Source organism: Gavia stellata, chromosome 24 (genome assembly GCF_030936135.1).
Source record: "Gavia stellata isolate bGavSte3 chromosome 24, bGavSte3.hap2, whole genome shotgun sequence".
In the NCBI taxonomy this organism is placed as follows: Eukaryota; Metazoa; Chordata; class Aves; order Gaviiformes; family Gaviidae; genus Gavia; species Gavia stellata.
Window position 1 is genome coordinate 12,186,319 of NC_082617.1, and position 22,625 is coordinate 12,208,943.

Sequence of the window (22,625 nt, forward strand, 5' to 3'; positions counted from 1 at the left end):
TATTTTGCTCTCAAATTATCCACTGCATGTAACAATTCCAATGAATGAGCGAAGATCATGCACCAATGACACGGACTTATCATCAACATTTAGTAAGTTAAAACTGTGATCTGTGGCTTCAGTTTAGAACGTCCAACATTATTTGCTTAGAAATGTGCTATTTTATGGAACAAACACTGCCCTAGCACCAGAGAACTTAGCATTTCCAGCTAAGATTTAAATGGGTACCCTTTTAGCTTCTTGAATTTGAGAAGCACCAGCTACATCAGTGATGAAACAAACAGCACAGACATCCTCTGCTGCAAAGATTTTGTTATCATCGAGTATGAAAAGCACTGAAAACAAAATTTGGTTTTAAACATTTATCTTAAACTAGGGTGAACAGTAAAACATAACATAAAGCAGTATACTAACAAAAACAACGGTAGACCTTAAACGTGGCAAGTAGTGTTCAGAAGTGTTATAATAATTATTTTAGTGTCAACTAAAACATACATCTACTCATTTCTCCCAAGTCATACTTAATTACTTAAGTATCACAGCAGAAAGGCAAAACTAATGCAATTATAGATGATGTCCAGAATTTATTACTGGTATCTGCTGGGCAATAAGCTGTATTATTTTTGAGGCTCTATTTTATTTCATTCCTGAAGCAAGGGTTAACTCTTATCAGTGAAACTTCTGAAATAATCATGATAAATCTAAAAACTTTTTTGTTTGGTTGTGGTTTTTTTTTTAAAAGTAATTCACCTGGATTTAGTGAGGCAGATGGCCTCCTCATATCTAAGTGATAAGGAAAGTTAGAAATTCTCCTACTGTCAGAACTACACAGCACTAAAATGCATAAAGGCAAAGACACAAACCCCACACATAGGCAATAGAATACTAAAGACTTAAGTGAACTGGAATTTGTAATCAAATTCTTTTAAATCCTAACAATCTCTCTATTCACCTGGAATGGTTGCAAGCCAAAGTTACCAGCCATACTTGTCAAAGAGTTGAATTGTTGTGCCCATCAGTACAGTATTAGCATCTTACTCCATCCCAATTACACCATTGCACAAAAGGCACCTGTTAAGACCATTTAACCTAAGTTAGCCTATTAGCCAGGCTTCTATGTCAGCCTTGGAACTGCACCTTTTCCTCTGAGTCACCGTCATTTCCCAGTACTTACCTGATACTACAAGGGAAAGAATCAAAGTATTAACACTATAAGTTCTAGTCAATATTTTCCCTATAATAATACTCCATTTTTTAAATAAAACCATGACTATTTTTTCCTGTCTTCCTGAAAGTAAGTGTGTGGGAGTTGGTGAGAAGCACTAGACTTGCCAAGTTCCTATGCTTGACATACTTACACTTGACACACACAACACAGATTTCTCACTAGGTAACTTCCATGGACTGTCACTGTAAAGATGCAGACTCCATTCTTTCTATTCTATTTTGCTGCCCCAGACTTTTGGTGAGAAGGCATCAACACTTTATCAGAAGAGGGTATGGACAAGAGAACGGTGCTATTTGACGAAACTGAAAAGTAGAAAATGAATGAATGCATCACTGAAGTATTAAGTGAAGGAATTCTGAATTCCAGACAGCCCAAATAAAAAAAAAAAAAGTATTAAAAAAAAAAAGAGCAGGAACAAAGTTAAGATAAAAGCAGTTTTGTATTTTCATTCAATTTTAGGAAGTCAAATTAAAAAAAAAAAAAAAAAAACCACAAAAAACCCAAACCTCACACACTAACTTAGATACAATTAGCTAAGGGGAAGTCCCAGCTTTCACGGAAATCACAATCATAAGGCAAAAAACTGGTTTGGTAAATGTCTTCTCTTAAAGAAATATCTTCTTAATAACAACTATTCATCTTAATATTGCTAGTCACAGTTGCAGCTATCTTGCTTCACAGTTCTCAAAACAAAGATACCACATTTACATAAAGTGACCCAGTAAGAAAAATCCGTAACTCCCCAAATAAGATCTACAAATATAACAAAGAAAAGAACAAACACAGCTTTTAGATACAATTGAACGCTGGAATTGTATAATGTACCAGACTTCATGTGCCAGAAATATACAAATCACCAATGCTGAGCACAGATGATCATTATTTCTAAACAATCTAGAGGGGAAAGGAAAGAGTGACCACAGCTGAGCTGATCCAGTGATCATTTCCTTTCTCAGTTCACACATTTCCTTGTGGTTTGGCAGAGTTCTGCTTGGATTGGAATAAATCAATGTTTGCTGTTTCAGTTTCTTTGGTTTCAATGAAGTTTTCTTCTCATACCTTATTAAGAGTACAAAACATACTCCAGATGTTCCTGAAGCTTACATTTCTAGGAATCAAACCTTAGGATCATGGGATAGTTCAGGCTGGAAGGGACCTCAGGAGGTCTCCAGTCCAACCTCCCCTCAAAGAAGGGCCAGGTGTGAGGTCAGACCAGGTTGTTGAGGCTGTGATCCAGCTGCGTCTTGAAAATGTCCAAGGATGGCACACAACCTCTCTGAGTGACCTGGTCCAATACTTGACTGTCCTCATGGTGAACACATTCCCAATAGTCAGTTAGAATGCCTCTTGATTCAGTCTATGTCATTGCCTCTTGCCCTCCTGCCATGCACTGCTGTGAAGAGCCTGGATATCTCACCTTGATGAGCTCCTCATAGGTATGGAAGGCTGCTATTCAAGTTCCCTGAAGTCTCCGGGCTGAACAAGCCCAGCACTCTCAACCTCTCCTCACAGTGCAAGCGCTCTAGCTCACTCACCATCTTGGTGGCCTTCCATTGAACTTGTTCTAGTTTATTAATGTCTGTCTTGGAGCCCAGAACAGATTTTTTCCTTCTGCAGTCAGCTGTCCTGGTAACTAAGAGGGAGCCTTCTATACGATAGTCAATGGATAATGCTGCTTTCATTCATTTCAAAAGTTATTAACCAAATAAACTTTTAATGCAAGATTGTTAACAATTACATGAGCAATAAAGCTACTTGAATTATGTACAACTGTCTGTCAGTAGTTAATAACACAAGTCAGTATCTCCCATTTTAGCAAGATGCAAGTGAACTATAAAATATATTAAAGCTTTTAATTGCAGTTGATATTTAACAGTCACATGGAAAACATCCTTCACTACACAAACTTTTGAATAAAACAAAATAGAGGTATATTTACCATCCCACAAGCCAGACAATCTCCCACACTAGCACTGTTATAGCTTTGGAGCAATTCATTGTCCTCAAGACTATGTCAGAAGATTGATATAAGAATTAAGAGCATTGTAAGTGATCAGTGGTACTATTATACTAGATACCAACTTCAAAAACAGTTGTCTGAGTTAATTTTGGGATCCATTACATGGGAAGAAACAATTTTTTAAACATGCCTGATAATTTGCTCCTTACACGCCTTTTATACATTTTGCATTTCTTAACAGTAACTGCTCCTTGCCATTTAATGTACATTCCCTGACTGCAAAAAAAAAAAAAAAAAAAAAAGGTTGATATATATATTCTTGGTCTTCTGGCATAGAACAGCTAGCCAAGAAGTAGAAAAGACTACATGGAGGTCTCTGGGTCTATATTTCTAGAATGGTGATTTGCCTGGGATAACAGCTATGCTGTTAAATACAGTTGATGCTCCGGAGAACCAAACAACAACCTTCACTTAGAACAGAAGGACAGAATATGTGGGGATACACAAATCTAAGACTTCCGAGAATAAAGGGCACCTCTTAAATATAAAAATATTGGTTGGGAAAAATCTTTTAAAAGATTATTCAAAGAGAATTAATAACTTCAGAATATATGAGTTGTAAAAACAATTATTAAAACAATTTTTTTAACTCACTAAAAACAATTTCTGAAGGTTTTGCACCTACAAGTGCATACAACAAACCTAAAAACACAACTAAGTGAAACTCCCACAGAATCAGTTGGTTTATAGAACAAAATGTATACTAAATTCTCCAATTAAAAACCTGTAAAGTAGTTTCCGTGCTTTTTAACCCACCTTCCCACAGCAGGGAATTAATCCCTCCAGGGGGATGCAAACAAACTTCAAAGAGAAGATTATACCCAGACACTAGTACTGTACAATGTAATGTTTATGGTCAAATTTGTTCAGATTTTCTGGCACTAGAATCCAGGTCAGATGTGCAGAAACAAAGACTAGTCATTAAAAGGGCTCCTGCAGTTACATCAAATAGTCGTGATGGCATATAGCAGTAGGACAAGCCAAAACTGTATTCCAGTTAGAGCTCCTATGGAGGCTTTGGCAGTAAAGGAAAGAGTTGCAGCTATTTGACTTTTGCTGACTGTAACACATAAATACAGATATAAAAGGAGATAAGTGGCTTTCCAGTCAATAAAATACAAAAATCCTTTCTATTGGTTCATTATCCCATATATACAATACACACATGATCATTTCATAAAAGATAAAAGGAATATTACTTCAGTATATGTTGACTAATCATAATTATTTAATTTTGACATCCCTCCTTTTCATAACATTCTAGAGACTGATCTCACAAAACAGTATCTTGAACTGAATTCTGGGATTATGAATTTCCACCTTTGCTTTTCCTCCTTATTTGATCAAGTTCCTCAGGTTTAGAAAAAAGTGCAATCCAAAATTCACAAATATACTTACAAGTTGGTTTCAGCAGTTATAGGACTTCTCTAGCACAAACATAGGAATACTTGTCAGAAATAATATTATAGAAAAATACTTGTGTAATTATGGCTTAATAACAACGATTGGTAAAAACAGTTAACCAAATCATAAGCTGCTTTGCCGCCTTATTTCTAGATAAAACTCATTTGATCAAAGAAAGAATTCTGGGAACAGATAAAAATACTTCTGTAGACAAGTAAGAAAGAGGAAGTAAAAATAAATTCCACACAAGAAGTTTTAGAGTATTTTTTGGTTTAAAACTACCCATTCCTTATATAAGCAGCAAATACAAATCCGAAAATGCATTTACTTTTTCAACCTAATGAATTAAGAGTTATTTCTATTTTAAAAGACAAAAAAGGCAAAACAGTCAAAGAAGTCAAAAAATTGCCCACAATCAGCAACAGAGGCAAGAATTTCTCATTATTAGTCCTAACTGTAAAAGATTCCGCAGAACCAGTGATTAGGATATCTTTAAAAGCTAGAACAGCATAATATTAAATATACTTCATTATCTCACAATATATGGTTCTTAAGAATAGTTTTAGCCAATAAATAGGTAGAAATACAGTGCAAAGCAGTACCTTTCCCAATGCAACTGAATCCTGAATAGGTTACTTCTGCATACACTTCAAAGGTAGTTTCGGGATTTTGTCTGGGGAAAAAAAAAAAAGCATTCAGCACATTGAGAATTTTTTTCAAGTGTGCTTTCAATTACTCATCAAAAAGGGTTCTAAGAATGCATACGTTACAATGACAACTTGATAAACTAGATTTCTTGTTTTATAGTCTCTGATGATTTCACATCAGATCTTTCTGCCTTACTCGTATGTAACAAGATATGACTGAAGCTCAGATGAGTCAGTATGAGCCCGGTGTCTAACAAACTTCTACAGAATTAAAAACAATCAAAACAATAGAAATCAAGCACACAGAACCTTTAAGTCAATTCAATTGTTGTGACTAGTCCGCATTTCTAGATACTCAAATATCACAGGCCTATCATTCAGAACTTTGCCAGAAAAAGAAAGCCATGCCTTTTATATCACCTTTCAGAATGCTACTCAGATAGAGAAACAACAGCTATTTCAGTTCTTGGCCACAATAGTAATTTTGATTACATGTGCAACTTGCAAAAGCAAGTTCTTTTTATTTCACCCTTACTTTCAAATGAGAAAGTAAATCACCTATGTGCTAAATACAGGGATTTTTTTCAGAAAAAAAAACCCAAACTCTGAATACTCTTTTCACCAAACTGAAAACAGTCACATTGTCCAACATGGGACAAACAACCCAGGTTCACATTTTCATTACTGTGACCCTGGAGTTCAACTTCAGGACACCTATTTGCTCAGGGAAAAAAACAAAGAAGTTGCAGTCAAGAGGATGGAAAGTCATTTTATGCATACATTAATGGAAAACTTAAGAGGCTGTATTTAGGATGAAGACAGCTCCCCTCTTTAACACCTGTCAAAATATTTCTCTCTCTTTGTTGAAAAAAAGGCCATGCTGAAGAATATTACAAATGCACAAGGTTTCACCTCATGAGACTCCAGAGTCTTAAATCCAGAAAGGTGCCAGATGCACGTGAAATAAGGAAATAGGTGCAATAGACAAAAATGATACCAAATTCAGCTACAAAATGTAAATGAAGCTTGACAAGAGTCTGCTCCAGAGTTATAAATATACCAGTAATAAAAGCAGGAAGTTAATGATGTAAGACTTTAAAACATTTAATGTACATTTTCAGTTCTTACTAATATAACCCCATAAGTGAAGCTCTGGAATTACGTTTCATAAGGAGCATGTAAAGGCAGCAGGTGATTATATAAAAAAAGCGTATTTTGAGTTAAATTTCTGACTATAGCAATTTTAGCTACTCCAAATTTTTTTGAGATTAAAGAGAATCACACATTAGACTGTAATTGTTTAGTTACTGAAATAAGGATTTTGTAAGTCTGAACATGTGACATTTTATTTTTAGATTTTCTGGTTAAAACCAAGAATCAAAATTGCATAATTACTGCTCTAAATTTATCACTGCGTGCACAGTGATAATATTGTCTCCTATGTGTTAATGTAAACTATCTAACACTAGAAAATTGTTGCGGTATAATTAACTTGTGAATTTTGTTAGCTCCCTTGCAGCTAAGGATGAAAATTTTGACAAAAACCATATATATATATGTGCTAGAATTCCCACCTGAATAGTAATTTAAAAAAATGAAACTCATCTTACCCAGCACCTCAAACCAAACATATAAACACGTCAAGGAGTTCAGCCTACCCTTCAGAGATTTTCTGGTTTTTTTAATCCTACTTTAACACCAAAAGAGATTAAACAAAACATTTCTAACCATGCCACAGGCCCACTTAGTGTAACTCAAGTGGCTTTAAGCCAAACCCCACACCTATTTAAATCGACAGAAAAGCTACCGTTGGTTTCAGTAGCACAGGATCACACTCTACAGTTTTACAGAGCACCTCTCAGGAGTAACAATATGGTTCACAATTCAATTCATGTTAATTTAATTTGCCACCAGTTCCCAACTGATTTGTCTTAAGTAGCCATTTTTCAGAAAACTACATAAATAAGTTATGAGAAATCTAAAATCAATAAATCAACTATCATTTTGCAGTATAAAACAAACTTGCATAATTCTCTCTGTGCTACTTAGAGTTGCTGCATATAATCTGCTTTAAATATTGAGATTCTTAGCTACATTCCTACAAGTGTGGTACAGGATGAGGATGAAATGATATCCATATAACACCAGAAATGTATTTTTCTTTTCATATATATTGCTGTGCAGCCTTATCTTACCCTCCTTGTTTATGTCTTTATTTTTAGCACCCTGTTTCCTTAATTAAAAGTTTATAAATTTTACAATATTTTTACAGCTAATGGATAAAATAACAAACACCTTTTTAGTATTATGTTAGAGTCTGTGTTCAAATTCTTTAGGAAAACACTGTATAACACAGCTGGAAAGAGCACATACTATATACCAAAACTTTCAGACAAAAAGACATTAAATTTCGTATTTTAATATTCCATGACAAACGTCCACTTATTTCTATGAACAGTGAAATTAAGGTAGCTTTGCCAAGTCAGAAACTTAGTATTAAAGGCTGCATTCAACAAGCTAACACCTCAGTATGAGAATAAAGTCATTGTTGAACTCTGAATATTTTATAACTTTCCAGTGGAATTAAGGAAACAAGTCACTATAAGACTTCATACAGTTTGCAAATACAGCATAAACATGCATCATAATATGTATATTTTGCAGTCCATTTTTATGACTGTTAAACTACCCTGCAGACATCTAATGCCACCTGTGCATTGTACTGAAACCTCAACACACTGAAATCATCCACAGCATTATAAACTTAAACACGCACACAAAGTTTTTTTTTGTCCCTACAGCCTCCAAATAATCACTTAGAGACCCATGGTCAGTTATCATGTGAACATACAGATGCAATAAAAAAAATACATAGGACATGTATGTACAAAAATACATAATACCCCATTTATTTGATAATTGGATAATTTCAGATGGAAATGCAATACTTTTTTGTAAATAGAAATTTAGGAAGGAGCTCTACGAGAAAAGAATGCTTTTGTGATAAATGCGAGTTGTATGAATTACTTCAAATCTCTGATGTGGAAATAGCTTTAGTATCAAAGCAATCCATCAGAAATTCAATTTTACATTGAAATAATCTAATCTTTTAAATAAGATTTTTATGTACCTTTTACAATCAAAATTATTAGTTTTTACCAAATTGCAAGAGATTTGTGCAGAATAAAATTAAATAAAGTCCTTCTTCAAAACTGTATGTAAGGAAGTACATACCTTACGTATTTAAAGGCACCATTTGAATTCTGTCAGGAGCATTTTTTCTACACATAGGAAAATGTAATAGCACTTATGACAGAAAGTATCATTCTACTTAAAAATTGAGGCATCAGAGAGGAGCCTGACACTGTTTGATAATTAGCTGTCTTTCTTTGAACAAGACTTAGTTGCTCAACTCTTGCAGAAAAAAATTATTAGTAGAAATGTGTAATTACTAATGCAATTCAGAAATTGCACCTCAAATCCTCATTAATTTCCACATACTTAATTTTTTCTGTCTGGTATTCCCTAGGTAGATAATATTACAATTCAGTATATAGCAAACTTTATGTTAAATAGCTGAAAGCATTCCCAGATTAACATTAGGGATCTCTTCTGTCATCACTGAAATACAACTGCCTCTGGAAAGGAACATGCCAAGTTTTTTTAAGGTGCAATGCAATTCTGTTGGACCGATTGATATTGATACATTCTTTTAAAAAAATGAAAAAAAATCCTCTCTCTTTTGTAATGTCTTGAGTACTGAAGGCTCCCAAGAAGTGATAGCAGCCAGGTTAACTAGATTTCTATTTTACATTACCTTGTTGGCACAGAGTGCCTTGCACGTACAGTAACATGCTCCGACATGAAGCTGAACCCAACAGTGTAACCCAATACTCAATTTACCTTTCTTTCGCCTGCAGCTATACACAAGCCAAAAGTTTACAGGATTACTGGCAACTTCTTGATTTCTTTCACTTCAGTCAGATGAGCTACTGATAGTGTCGTCTAAGCAATCTTTCACTCAAGTGACTCATTACTATACATCCATCAAAAATGTAACTGACACATATGTCCAGGTTTGATGCAGAGTATATCACAGTGTGTGCAAGTGATCATGTGCCAAGGAGTTTAATATCCCTTGTAATTATCAATCCATAGCAAGAAGCAAGAGATCTGACTACTGGATTTTTGCTAGGACTCCAACACATATTGGCGACACCCACTAAAGGAGGCATGCCTCAGTATAACCAATTATAAAACAGTTTTCTCATTCACGCTCTCACCTGCCCCAATAAGGGAGCTACCTATCAACTTGAAAATCTTTGCTGGATTAAACATCCAGCTCAGAAAAGCAGACCAGAAAAGCCTCTTACTCAGATAGGCTCTCTCATTCTTTATATATTTCAAAATTGTTTTGAAATTGTGTCCTTACTCTACTTGGGCACAGTGTTCTGTCCAAAGTGGAAAAAAAACAATTTATTAATTGTTGCTCAAGGCGAAGTTGCTTAATCACACAATGGACAAAATGCTTTCTCACAAAGTCCAAGAGGAATGAAAAGTAATGCTTATATGGGATATCACCTATGTTTTCCTGGTGACAGAGAAAGACATGGGCTTTGTAATCTTGAAAGATATGGTCACACTGAAACAGACTTTGCACCGAAAAAGTCCTAAAGTCCACTGGCTGTCATAAATACTTCTAACTGCTACATCTCCTCACTGATACCGGTGAGGTTTCCAGTTGAAGCGTCTCATCTGAGTGATTATATTCACATTCAGGAAAGTGTATGCAAAGCCATTAAAGGTCAAATTAGCGATCAAAACCCTAAAGATCATAAACATAGCTTGTGGATTCAGTATGTACACAAAAGAAACTATATTTTAAGTGAGCATCAGTCTTTTAATAGATTTAAGGTCAGGTTGACATAAAAAGTCATTTCAGACCATAATCTTGAAGTGACCCAAGCAAGGGTGACCACTGCAAGATCTGAAGGTGCAAGTGACAGATGTAACCTGCTCTGCTGTCAAAATGGTAACAATTTTGGATTCTACCTGTATTTGAAAGTAAGCTAAGAGTTTAACTAGTTTCTCGGACTTTGATTCTTTGTAGCAGTGGTTGAGAACCTATACATTATCTTCTGAAGAAGGAAAGTTGCTTTCTGGAACCAACCAATCACCTCAGTGCTATCATTACAAGCAGTCATTATCCACTTACATTTTCCTAAAACACCTGGCTGGGTAGACACACATTTACGTCTATCCAGCCTCTGGGCTTGGGAGCATGAAGATGTGTCATCACACTAAGGACACTACAAACTATGTCTCCTCCAGTCTTATATTTGAGTTAAACAGAAGAGGTGAAAAGTTAAACCCCTATGTAATCTTGACAAACACTCTGTTCAAGAAGGAAAAGCAATTGCTCAACAGCACCTACTGAAACTGATGAATAAAATACAATCTAACTGGATCTCTCCACTCTATCACACCTTTTGCACACAAAGATGTCAGCACTACCTGCTTAGCGATAGCTTTCTTATACCTCTACCTGTCTCAGAGGAGATGAATTTGCCTGGAATGGCATATGAATGAACTGAGATCTTTAATGTGACAATAGCAAACATACCAAAAGGGCTTACCAATAAATCAACCTCCAGTTTTATGAAAATTAAAAAAATATTGAGGGCATGGAGCCGCAGGCCCAACACATTAATCACTTACACCACTCTTCTCCTTCCCCCAAACCCCCTTGCTAACGCACTTCCAAGACATCACAGCTAGACTATTCGTCTTTCCTTTAGCACACTCTAACCCAGGCAAGGAGCCATTGAGCTCTCTCGACGCCACCACACCCCCAAAACAGACGCCACCAGCGCTTTCCCATTCCAGCAGCCCCAATCCTCCTTAAGGCCTGCACCGATAAAACTCAAACTGCCCTCACAGCCTGGCCCTACGCGCTACCACAGGGAGACCTGAAGACAGGGAGAAAGAGAGTAGACGACAGACCAGGTCTGGGGTTGAGGGCGGGAAACGACACTCTCCTCCGCTCCTCAGGGCAGGGGGACGGGGGAGCCCCTCGCCCCGGGGTCCTGCCGCTGAGTTGGGGCTTGACGGCACGGGGCCCTCTGCCCTGCCGCCTCCTCCCTCCCCGGCCCGCGAGCTGGCCTGGGGGTGGGAAGCACTCTGCCCCCTTTTTCCTCCCCCTCCTCCTCGCCCTACCCCGAGGCCTGTAGGCTCGGCCGGGGTCTCGCCCGCGCGGCCTCAGAGGGAGCTGGAAGCAGGGCGGGGAAGTCCCCTTCTCGCTCTCCAGAGCCCTCCCGCTTTCCTGAGGGCCTGCAAGCGGGGCTGGAGAGCTCCGGGGGGCACTCACTTGATCCTGGATCCCATGGTCTCTGGGGGGCCGCATAGGCCCGGGCCAGAGAAAGAGAAGGGGGCGGGGGGGGGGGGGCCGGAGCTCGGTGGGCTGCGCTCTCTCCGCCGCTCGCCCCCTCACTCCATCCCGGCCAGCGCCGCCGTCGCCCCAGCCGAGTCACGGCGCGGCGCGAAGGCTGCCGGGAGCTGTAGTGCGGCGGGGCCGCGAGGGCGCTGGCGCGGGCGGGGCCAACGGCCGGCCGGCACCGTAGAGCCCGCCGCGCGCCCCGCTGTGTTGGCATGGCAACGCACGCTGCGCGCGCGCGAACCGTCCCGCCTTGCCCCCTCCCCGCGGCGGGCGGGGGCCGTCGCTCCCCTCAGGGCGCCTCAGGCGGGTGTCCCGCGGCGGAGCGGGCAGCGCTCCTCGGCCGCCGGCCGCGCTCAGCGGCTAAAGAGCGCCCAAAAAGCGCCCAAAAAGCGCCCAAAAAGCGGCCAAGAGCCCTAGCGAGCAGGAGCGCCGGGAAGGGGGCTGAGAGGGAGGCTCATCCGCAGCTGCCGGTCGTGGGGGAGAGCTGCCTCCCCGCCCGCCCATGGCGCCTGACGGCCTGTCAGCGGGAACTGACTCGTCAGGCACCCCCTCCGCAGGGCCAAAAGGCGCCAGAAGCGTGACCCAGAGCCCCCAGCAATCCGCCGGGGACTGACCTCCAGACAGACGAGGACCAGGACTGGCCATCCTGGAAAGCCCTGTAAGGAGGTGAGCCATCCCCACCAGGACAGCACCCTGCGTGGCAAGAAACAGGCTGGACTCCCAGGCAGAAATAAGTGTCCGGTGCCCAGGGACTACAGAAGAAATCAAAGAAAAAAAGGCAGAGAGAGGGGCTGCGAGCTGGTACCCTTGCAGAGCTATGATAGAACATTTTGCGCTGTTGGTCACAGAAACCAAAGCTGCTGAAAAGGCAATAAAGGATGGCTAGAAAGAATTACAAGCCCAAGTAAGGTCATAAAGGGGACTGGAGACTCCTCAAAAAGAAGTGAAGGAGAGATGAAATGCAGTCTCCTGAAAACAAAGCTTACATTGACTCAAAAATTGCAGTAAGACAGATTTTGAAACGTGCCTTATTGGAGTTGGCAAACAGGATCAAACAGGTACCCAACAATTTTATTAAACATGTTTTACAGCGAGTTTTCAGGAAGGTTTGGGCAATTTCTAGCGTAATTTAACAGTTTCTAACTTTTTAGAGTTGGAGATGATCTGCAGTGAGGAACAAAAAAAATTGGAAATTTGCCTTAAAAAGACCTCTAAACTGCAGATCACCATGGAAGCCAACTGCTTGGCTGAAGAATCTAGTCAGCTAGAAAGATGGGAGAGAGAGAATACATACTATACCTTTGTATCCCATTTGCTCCCCAGAGAGGCTGAGTAGGAGAAATCATACCATCCTCATTCAAGTAATAAATACAAAATATGGTAAACATTCATGCAAAAAGTCCTGGAAGATTTATTCACAGTTATAGGAAGTCAAATAAATGCTTGGGTAAATGAGAAGGAATGTTTCTAGTAGTAATTTGAGTACTTCAGATGAGGTACTTCCACCACAGGCTTCCGCCCACACCCCCTGCCTCTGCCGCCAGAGCCCTGTGTAAGCTCAGGCCTCAGCACCCAGTCACAGCTTGAGCTTGAGAGAGTGGTGAAACACTGGAAGAGGCTGCCCAGGGAAGTGGTGGAGTCACCATCACTGGAGGTGTTCAAGGAACGTGTGGACGTGGCATTTTGGGACATGGTTTAATGGGCATGGTGGGGTTAGTTGATGGTTGGACTTGATGATCTTACAGGTCTTTTCCAACCTTAGTGATTCTGTGATTCTGTGAGCCAAGGGGTAGATATACCTATACCCAGTCCTGATCCTGAATTACTGTTTGGATTTCCTGGATTGACCTCAGACCTGTTACCTTGGTTTTGCCTGATGGCCACTGGACGGTTGGGAGGATCTGCTGCTGTCAGCACCCCGACTCTGCTTGCCCAGCCTGTGTCTGTGGGGCTGCACCTGGTTGCCGAGTCATTGCCCAGCATGCATTGTGGTCACCCTCGGCTCCTGACTAGCTTTTGTTAGGGTGCAGGTGGCCTTTGCTGCTCCCTCACATGCATTATATAAAGGTGATCTATACCAGCGTTCCCTGTCTCAAACAGAAATACTCGTATCAATATAAAGTAGCTTTTAACCAAAATTACTGTGTTCAGACCAGGGATATTCTTCCCCTTTAAATAAACCAGTACACAAAAGGTTGTATGTGTAACTGTCAAATGAAGGTGAGTTTATAGAAATATTGGCAAAATTGGTTACAAAAGCAAAAAAAACCCAGTCAGGAATGAGGGAAAAAATAAGGAAGCTGGTAAATACAATGCTAGTGCAGTGTGAAATAACTCAACGATATGAAAAAAAAAAAACATTTTAAGAGTGGCTAACACAGTTTTTTAAATTTCATCACCCTTTTTGGAAAATGGATTGACATTAAACTTAAGAGGTAGAGCTAGAGACTCACAGTTTTAGTTTTGCTCTGTTCTGTGTGCTTTTTAAAGATTTGGTAAAGTTATTAATATGAGCAGATCTAGTAAATATTTAATGGGGACAGTGTAATATGCAAGAATCATAGACTGGTTTACATTTGACAGGTTTTAGACTGAACATACTAAGGAATGAAATGCTAGGTGATTCAAATGAGCAATTTAAATCCTCTCACAGAGTAAATGAATGATTAGGAAGTATGCATTCACCCCAATGTGGAGAAAACAAGGTACAAAAATTGGATTTCGAGAACTAGACTGAAAGGACTGGATAGTTGAGTTGGTGGAGGAACTGATAGTGGCTGATAACTAACAAATGCCAGGAAAAATGGCTTGCAAAACTAGTGTTTGGTAATTACCTTTAAATATGTCTCAGTGAAATATCTATTTTGTAGGTGACTGATTTGTAATGAGCGTATTTTCGTACCCCTAGGGGAAGAAATTATAATAGCAACCCCATGTTGGTACCTGTACATCAGCAGTTTCTCAACCTGGATGATGCGCAGGTGCATGCTAAAACTTTTGAGCAGGAAATATTACAGTTACATAGGTTATGTGATAAGCATGAGAGAATCAATCTGAAAAACAATATGTTAGTGTATTTCAAGAAGAGGATGACCTACCTCAAGCTCACAGTTAATAAAGAGTTTAATTAATAAAAATAAATGGGAATGTGTATGGAAAATTGCAAGGTTCTGTCCTTGCTACAGAAGACATGCTAATTGGTCTGGCAACGTGAAGACTGCAAATTCAGTCTGTGAAAACTCTAGTTTAAAAGACTGCCTAAGAAAACATGTGTGAGCTTGTAAATCTAGTAATGCTAAGACAGAGGAAACCAGAAAGGTGAGGAGAAAATGGGTGACCAGAATTTCTTCTAGTTAAAGGATAAAACAGACACTCAATATGGAATTAGTATGGTACACTCTAAGTTTATTTTGTATGCATGAAGCAAGCAAAGTCAGGTATATTCCAGAATCCAGTGCATGGATACAGAACACGGCTTGTACTCTCCAAATGGTGATAATAAAATAGGAGAATTAATTCAAAACTTCATCTAGAGACTGAATATTCAAATATTTGTTCAAATTATGAAAAGGATGTTTTCTGTGTGGAAGTGCCAAAAGACAATGGGAAAACAAAAATGTTGAACACCACGTAGATGTTCCTGTTCAAGTGCAGGAAGTTTTTCTTTCTATCTACCTAATATTAATTCGTGTTCCAAGCTGTAGAACTTCCTTTTTTTTTTCCGGTTTACCTGGTGTATTGATGTAAACAAGCTGTGCATTAGGTAACCCAAATTACATTTTCTGCAATTCTGTTGATGGTACTAATATCTGCAGCTGGCCCAATGGTTTGGTGGTGATTGTATAACAGTTACAGGGCAGCAGAGACAGTGAAGCCCCTAAGGAGAGGGAAGGGTTTAACCACACAAGGGCTACAGCAGTGCCTGCTGGCCTAGCCATCGAGCAATGTTTTTGAATGTCTCAGAATAGATGAGCTGATTAACTGCGAATCACCCTCCCAGAAGAGATGAAGCATTAATAGCAAACAAAAGGGAAGCAGAAGGGAAACTTCAGGCAGAAGAAAATAATCCAGGAATTAAAAGATTGGTGAAAGCCTTAGGATACTTCCAGATTGACCAGAAAGTCTTTGTTCAATACCATAGAAATAGAGGTTTCATACTGTGCACTTTAGGATGAATTCGGGTGAATGTGGCTGGACGTATATTTTAATATGTAATGCACCCACAGCAACAAAGGTACATGAAAACACAGTTAACTGTTTCTTCTCGGTCAGTGACAACCCTTCGGAAGCGTGCTGTAATCTGAATTTACTTGGGAAATTATCTCTGCTACATCTCAGCCAATGGGAATGGCAAGGAAAAAAATGCTGACTTTATAGATCAATAGTTAAGCTTCATCTAAAAGGTTATGCCTTGAAAGAGAATACACTGCTATCTGAATAATATTGATTATAATGTTCACGTATGTTTTTCCAAATTTCTCGGTGGGTGAAGATTAGGAAAATCTCTACCAATGTTTATAAAATTATAGAAAGCTTATTAAAGATTTTTTTTAGATGTGAAGCACAAGTTATTTTATCAACCTCAAGCTTGTAATTCTTGTCGTTATCAAACAATATGCCTCATGAGTTATGGATCAGGTCATCGGCCCATCTTGTGTGCAAACAGCCTCCAGAAGTGTTCACATATGTTGCTTTAGAAAAAAGCCTGTTCTTAACTCTCCCAAACTGTGATTCATCAGGCATTGTTAGGGTAGCTGGTTAGCCTTCAGAGACGTTCGTTTATGCGCTGAAACAAGAGAGATGTTTAAATCTGCATATGTGCCTACTTGTATGGATGGAAATGGGCTACATCTACTTGTTTTCCATTACAAGTTAAAAGACAATAATCTGTAATTGCACAGAGTGCAACTGATCTTTGGAAAATACAGTAGAAAATACAGAATCTTACCAAAAAAAGGAAAAAAACCCCAGTCATAAGAACGTAACCGATGAGTTAAATCAAAAGCATTCTGTCTCCAAAACTGGACACTGGCAGATGTTTAAGGAAGAGTGTAAGAACATAGAAGCATGTAGAATCCTCTCCCAGACTCCAATAAATTAATGTATTTTCTCAGCCACAGGTGCTGCTTCTATATAATAGCTTTTGGGGATTTTTCTTCCATTAATTTGTTCCGTTGCTTTTAAATCCACGTATAATTTAGAATCCACTACTTTCTATGGCATGGAGTTTCCATAGCTTAATCGCATGCCAGGTGAAAAAAAACCCTCATTTTGTTTGTGTTGAACCTGCAACAGTAATTTCATTTGACGACTCACCAAATATTGTATTGGAAGTGTCAGGGAAGGGCTGTTTCTTATTTACCTTCTTCATGTCTTCCATGATCTCATAAACCTTATGATTTTATGGTCAAAATAAGAAATGTAGATGTATCTCAAGTTTTCTCCTAAAATAAAAAAGGCCTTTTCTTTCCATTTCTGCATAGCAGTGTGGCAACGTTATGCGTACTTTCTATATCGTACATAAAAAGCTAAGTGAGCAGTAAAATACCTTTCCTTTTAAGTGTTTGAAGTACCATACACTGAATGACCTTTTCATTCTCCATTCACAAAGAAGTAAGAAATAACTATTCTTATTTCTGAAACCTGTGATTATACCAATAGCTATAACTCAGGCCCATGAAATCCTTTAATATAAAGAGCCATGCTGGAGACTCATTCCCCTAAAGAAAAGAGCCCAGGATGATTGACCTGAAATGACCTCTTCATTTTTTAGTGAAAGGAGATCTAAATATGGCAAACATTTCCTTGCGTTACTGTCTCTCAGCAGACTACGTTTTCCCCCATCAGAATCTCTTATGATTAACAAAAATTGGTTATTTAATTTTATGAGGAAACTAGCAAATTGTCTACCAGAACTATCTGTTCTTTGTCTTTAACTGTGCAGTGATTTTTCTGTCAGAACATCTGGTTTTTTTCTCTGTAATTATTTCCATTGTTTGCATCACTTACAAGAGTGATCACATTTTCCGTTTCGGGGTCTTTAAGCTGGCTTTTATATTGACCTAAAGAACCAAAGATTCACAAGTCTGCCACCATAAAAAATGGTGTTCAAATGACTAAAAATTAATTATTATTTTAAAAGAAACACAAAATCCAATACATTTTTTGTTTTGTTTTTAGTTTACCTTTTTCCCTCTCTTTTTTGAGAGGGAACTAATCCAAACATCCAAACTAGTATCAGAGGATGATTATTAAAAAAAGTTCCTCTACTGTGTAGACTTCATTTTCGAGTACTGAAAAAATCCCTACTCCCTCTCCCATCACCCAGTATCTGTAACTAGTGATAAAGCTCAGGTCAAAGAATTATCGATCTGATTAGCCTGTATATCTCTTCTGAAAGCAGAGTATAGATAAAACGGATGGTTCAACCTGAAGCCAAGTGGAGGAACTGCAGGAACCAGGAAGCACTGAGCTCTCTGAAGAACTTTGGCTTTGTGGGAGATCACGTGGTGCTTCTGTTCATAGCCGTAGGATTCTTTTGGATTCTTTGCACTGCAAAAATGACCACTTATATCTGTGAATGATCAGAACGAGCCACCTTACCCTAGGGGCTGCAGACCAGCATTCATGTGCTGATCTCTCGGTTTGTCTGCCACAGTTGCTGAAATCCGTGGATTAAGTCACATGCCTAAAAATCAGGCATGCTTGTGGTTCTCAGTAAAGGTTATTGTCAGTACATTATTCTGTTGCTCAGGATATCCAATGCCAATTGAATTAAAAGTCCACTTCAGGCTCTACGATTTGTCATTCAAAGTTCTCTTGTGGAGTGGTAGAAGATATCTTTAGTAGGAGCTGCATTTTAACAACTATGAAACTCACTGTCTGAATGATGAAAATGATTGTGGATCTTATGCTTTCAGAACTAAATGAGAAGAACTCCTGTCTTTAGTTTTGTTTTTCTTTGACTAAGTTCTTATCCTAAAAAGCCTGAACTTTTCTTGTTACATACATTTTTAAAAGCCTAGAGACTTAAATCTTATGTGATGGGTCTGTCAAAGTATTTGAGTAAGAGAGAAGTGGCCAATTCAGCATTAATAAGTTGGTGCTTAGAGAAGTATTATGGTAAGAAAGGCAGCACTCCTTGCTGGTTGGTACACACAGGTTGCAGCAGACACCATTTTTACACTGTCTCCTGTCAGCATCTTCCCCACGCTCACTTCTATTCTCACCTGTTTGATCTTTGTGCCTGTATCATGCAACACAGCTTTTTTCTCATTTGAGAAATTCTTTCTGTTACAAATTTCTTAAGCTTTTACCTTTGCCTTCACCTCAGAGCACTCTCCAGCCAAGAACAGCAGTTTTTATCTTAAAGACTAATATTTCTGTATCAACTTCAGTGTGGCAACTTCAAATTTTCTTCATAAAGAGACAATTACCTACCAAAGTAAAATTAAATTAGAATTGTATATGGCAATACTTTTTCATAAGTGTATTTTTAAATTGAAGACATTTTCTGTATCGATACTTTATCTGACATTTCAAAGTTTACACTCTAAGTTTTTAAGCTTTCTATAGGTTGTCAAGTTCTTTTCTTACATACAATTATTATACTGTATCTGAAAATGTTTCTTACACTCCACTGTAGCAGGAATGCATCCCTATTTATAGAGACACACATTTTTCTTACATAGTTTACATGTCTCCAGGTATCAACATCTGTCGTTATTCAACTAAGACTGCTGGAAAAGAACAGGTTTTTATGAAGAAGTGATTACTATCAATACCCAAAACCATAAATATGAATATTGGTAACAACTAAGGACTGCTTCTACATGTCCTTGGAAGCAATCTGCAACTAGCTTTAAAGGAATCATAGTTTGGTACCATGTTTTTCTGTAAATCCCACGTGGTTTTCAGGTGTCAAAATCTTCCACACTCCATGTTCTTCACAGGCCAACTTTAATTTGCTGAAGATGATTCAGATCTTCTAAGTTTAAAGTCAGAAGACTCTCTAGACCGTTCTGTATGAACTGCAGAAGCGAGTGACTGAACCACCCACACATCAAGCTGGACCATGAACATACGTGTATGTGTGTTACCGAAGGTACCAGGAGATGAACTAAAGAAAAAAGTTAGAGGAGAAGGTGAGGAAAGCTATAATGCAGAGCAATAGTTTTATGAAGTATTATACAAAAAGCATGATTCCGTGGGTTAACTAAATAATACACATAAACCCAGAATTTCCAGTAGAGGAAAGGCCTGGGGAGAGCTCTGCACTGGCCTTCCGCGGGCTGCGCCTCGGGCCTGTTGCGGCGGGCAGCTTTGCTCCCATTGGTCAGGCGACAGCAGGGGAGCCAATGAGTGCAGGGCTGCAGGCTCAGCCATGCTGCCATTGGCTGGCCAGTACCGCCCCGTTCCTGCCGCGAGCAGAGCTGCAGAGTGGGTGTGAGAACCGTGTCCTCTGGTGTAGAAACCCTTTGGAAGCCGCTCTTTCACAAAAGCTAACAAGTATTTATAAAATGCCCATATCAGATATGGACTTCTACGAAGATAACACATAGTACTGTGTCAAACAGCAGAAACAATCAAATCTTCTGAAAAACTCTAAAGGCCTGTCTTTTCCAAGGCACATCTGAGGTTCTGCAGCACTGGTCCTGACTTTGTTTTAATACAGCTCCAACTAGATGAAATTGGCTTTGCAGTGTTTATCTTCCTCTTCCTGCAGTCTACCAGAGTTGACAGAACTCCTGTATTTTTGTTACCTGATAATGTCTCATACAAATTTCAATCTCCAAATTTTCACCCAAGCAGCTTTAAAATTGCAGTAGGTTACCTACTTAGTGGTTTGCTTTACTCTGTGGCTGACATGTCCCTCCTTGCATCTGGCAAAAAACCTCTTGCTATGGCCTCTCAGAATGGCACTGCCTTCGTAGTGAAAACACGCTGCCTAGCTGGTTCTTGCTCTGAAGCTGTTGAAGACACTATTTCATCTGCCAATAATAAAGAAGCAACTGACCTAAGTTACTCTTCTCTATTCACCTTGCTGTGATGGCAGAGTGCTGACTGCACCATTATTGCTCTATAAAGCGAAGTCAGATTTATGAGGCAAAATCTGTGATGGTGTGATTCCAGCTAGACAAAAAAAAAAAGCCCAGTATGAAAATAGTTATTCATATCTGCGATAGCCTTTGTCACAGAAAAGATAACCCTCCTGTGCTGAAAGGAATAAGATCACTGATGTAAATCAGACTGCTACATTCAAGTCCCTCTAAGTTACTAATGAGCCTGGAAGAACAAGGATACTTAGGAGAAATCCAGAACAGCAAGACATAAGTTTTTGGAGCAGAGGGAAGTACTTACTTCATATGATACTAAGCTCTTGTACAGTAGACTGCCCAGCTTAAGCTGGTGAACTCAGATAGCATAAAAGAAAGAGAAGGAAAAAGAAAGAGATAAAAAAGAAGGAAGGAAGGAGTGAACAATTGAGCGAATGAATGAATGAACAAGGGACGAAGGAATTTATAAAATACAGTGTTTCTAACTTGGTAGTGTTTATTATTTAAAACATGATATTATATTTTGTTGCACTCGTTCTAGAAATAAAAATAATAAAATCCTGGTATGAAGTATTGGTGTAAGCTCTGTGATTTTCCTCAGTTTTTCCCATCTCACAGAGTTGATGGGATCCTAATTTTTTTTCAGGTTTGTACATCTTGAGTTTTCAGGAGGAATTACCACAACTTTTTTATATAAAAACAAAACATGTTTTGAGCCAGGCTTCAAATACAATCACTACAATCACCATAAACCAAAAGACCACTAGCAATGTCAGCTTCACCGCCCTTCTAAGGGGGAATCTGTTTATCCTTTCTGCCATAGTATGGGGTAACATGATAACTATTGATGGCCCACTACTGATTAAGATGTCATCAGACAACATGTTGTCATAAGCTATCATTTTTAAATTGTTATTACGAAAACATCAAATAGCACTTCTGGGATGTAAGCTGGTTGTTTTAACAATGGGAAAGTATGTGTTTATATCAAAATTTAGCTACATAATGTTAAAATCAATATTTAATTCATATTGCTATGTGGAAAATTGATCAAATATTCAAATTACTACAATCTTCAACAGCGTAACAGTGATTAAATAGTATGGGCCTGAGTCTTATGTAATTTATACTCATTTTATATTAGTGTAATTCCATATGATTGCTGAAGCATGACATTCTAACTTACCTTTCCGGCAACAGCTAGTGCTAGACAGCCAGTAGCTGTTCTGAACTTGCATATATAAAATGGAGTTGATGGCTCACACATTTCTTTTACTTCTCTTCAGAAGACATCAGTAACGTTACCCCTGATTGACACAAGGGTAAGTAAGTTCCAGATCTGCGCATTCTTGTTTGTATTCCCCTTTTGTCTGAGAAGTTCAAATAAGATGTGCCTCACGTCCAATAGCTGGTTGGGGAAGAAGCCTACTCATTTTATTAAGAATTTAGGGATTCCTGGCTAACCTGGGGATTGTCTGCTTATTGTCATTGATTAGTGTCTGTTGTTTACTTAATTTTTTTAAAACATCTAGCATTATTCTTGACAGACTGCAGGTTCACAATACAGGAGAGTTTTCTTCCCAAATTGTAGGTATTACTTAAGAAAAATAAGAGTGCTAGTTTAGTTCTAGATGGTACTTTGATTAGTTCTCTGATGCTAATGCTTCCACTCCATATTTTGGGGGGGGGGGGGGGGGACACGAACAAAAGTGCACACAAACCAAAGTGCACTTCTTTAAACATCATCACTCATACTTCATAAAAAGTCAATTTTATTTATGTAATTACTGCAACTATACAACATCAAGATGTAATGAGGTAATACCATAGGCTA

General features: G+C 38.8%; 1 protein-coding gene across 5 annotated transcripts in view; it reads right to left on the minus strand.

Moving 5' to 3' along the window:
* The window catches only part of DENND1A (DENN domain containing 1A), a 214,828-nt gene extending 203,145 nt beyond the window's left edge, over positions 1-11,683 (minus strand). For all 5 annotated transcript variants that reach the window (XM_059828997.1, XM_059828994.1, XM_059828996.1 and 2 more), the window contains exons 1-2: positions 11,667-11,683; positions 5,255-5,325 (exon numbers count right to left, since the gene is read on the minus strand). In XM_059828997.1, coding sequence (XP_059684980.1) covers positions 5,255-5,325; positions 11,667-11,683 — 88 coding nt within the window. The remainder of the gene's footprint in view (positions 1-5,254; positions 5,326-11,666) is intronic.
* Positions 11,684-22,625: the final 10,942 nt, after the last annotated feature.